This window comes from Homarus americanus, unplaced genomic scaffold (genome assembly GCF_018991925.1).
Source record: "Homarus americanus isolate GMGI-L3 unplaced genomic scaffold, GMGI_Hamer_2.0 scaffold16509, whole genome shotgun sequence".
In the NCBI taxonomy this organism is placed as follows: domain Eukaryota; kingdom Metazoa; phylum Arthropoda; class Malacostraca; order Decapoda; family Nephropidae; genus Homarus; species Homarus americanus.
In genome coordinates, this window is record NW_024731879.1 from 1 (window position 1) to 1,876 (window position 1,876).

A 1,876-nucleotide genomic window follows, 5' to 3' on the forward strand; every position below is an offset into this window, starting at 1 on the left:
GGGAAGGAGGGGAGAACAGTAGGGAAGGAGGGGAGAATAAGTGGAGGGAAGGAGAGGAGAATAAGTGGAGGGAAGGAGAGGAGAATAAGTGGAGGGAAGGAGGGGAGAACAAGTGGAGGGAAGGAGGGGAGAACAAGTGGAGGGAAGGAGGGGAGAACAAGTGGAGGGAAGGAGGGGAGAACAAGTGAAGGGAAGGAGAGGACAACAAGTAGAGGGAATGAGGGGAGAACAAGTGGAGGGAAGGAGGGGAGAACAAGTGGAGGGGAGAGGAGAACAAGTAGAGGGAAGCAGGGGAGAGCAAGTGGAGGGAAGGAGAGGAGAAGAAGTGGAGGGAAAAGAGATGGAGGAAGAGAGGGTAGAAAAAAATAGAAGAAAAACAGCGATGGAGGGAGGGAGTCAGGTGATAACTTGAGACTCCGGTATTAGACGAGGAAGTTTAATTGAGCGGAGTAATTAGTGAAAATGACAAAGATAACCGGAGTGTTTTACGGCCCTGGGTCGATCATTATGATGGTGACCCCCCTCACCCTCCCTCCCTCACCCTCCCTCACCCTCCCTCTCCCTCCCGTGATGACCACCTGAACTGTGATAATATTAAGAAAGAGGAGGAGGAGATGGAGGAGGTAAGGAAAGGAGAGCAGATGAAGGAGGAGAAGAAGGAAGAGGAGGAACTACACAAGATAGGATATGGTTACTAAGATGCACTGTAAGGATGAGGACGCTAGGATAAGGATGGTGGGATGAGGACACTAGGATAAGGATGGTGGGATGAGGACGCTAGGATAAGGATGCTAGGATGAGGACGCTAGGATAAGGATGCTAGGATGAGGACGCTAGGATAAGGATGCTAGGATGAGGACGCTAGGATAAGGATGCTAGGATGAGGACACTAGGATAAGGATGCTAGGATGAGGACGCTGGGATAAGGATGCTGGGATGGGGACCTTCAGGATAGGGATGGTGGATGAGGGACGCTGAGTGGGGATGGTGGGATGGGGACACTGGGATGGGGATGCTGGATGGGGACGCTGGGATGGGATGCTGGGATGAGGGTTCAGCTGGGATAGGGATGGTGGGATGGGGACGCTGGGATGGGGATGCTGGGATGGGGACCTTTGGGATAGGGATGCTGGGATGGGGACGCTGGGATAGGGATGCTCGGATGGGACGCTGGGATGGGATGCTGGGACAGGGGACGGCTGGGATAGGGATGCTGGGATGGGGACGCTGGGATAGGGATGCTGGGATGAGGACGCTGGGATAAGGATGGTGGGATGAGGATGCTAGGATAAGGATGGTGGGATAGAAGACCTTTAGGATAAGGATGGTGGGATATGAGGATGCGGGATGGGGATCTGGGATGAGGGACACTGGGATAAGGATGCTAGGATGAGGACGCTAGGATAAGGATGCTAGGATGACGCTAGGATAAGGATGCTAGGATGAGGACGCTAGGATAAGGATGCTAGGATGAGGACGCTAGGATAAGGATGCTAGGATGAGGACGCTAGGATAAGGATGGTGGGATGAGGATACTAGGATAAGGATGGTGGGATGAGGACGCTAGGATAAGGATGCTAGGATGAGGACGCTGGGATAAGGATGCTAGGATGAGGAAGTCAAAACAGTTAATAAGATGGTTAGGGAGGAGGGGGCAAGTGACGTCACTTAGTTCCGGGGGGGGGGGGCAGTCGACGTGAGAAGACTGACTGGGTAAGCATTGGGCAGACTCGGAAAACACCCACCCCCCCAGTATAGAGTATTATATTATTATTATTATTATTATCATTATCATTATCATTATCATTATCATTATCATTAACATTATTATTATTATTATTATTATTATTATTATTATTATTATTATTATTATTAT

General features: G+C 50.5%; 1 protein-coding gene across 1 annotated transcript; it reads right to left on the reverse strand.

The window, feature by feature from the left end:
* Positions 1-903: 903 nt before the first annotated feature.
* On the reverse strand, positions 904-1,370 carry LOC121868077 (vegetative cell wall protein gp1-like; the record flags this gene model as incomplete). Its single annotated transcript, XM_042368352.1, has 1 exon — positions 904-1,370. A coding segment is annotated over one exon (467 nt), but the record flags the coding sequence as incomplete, so codon positions are not given.
* Positions 1,371-1,876: the final 506 nt, after the last annotated feature.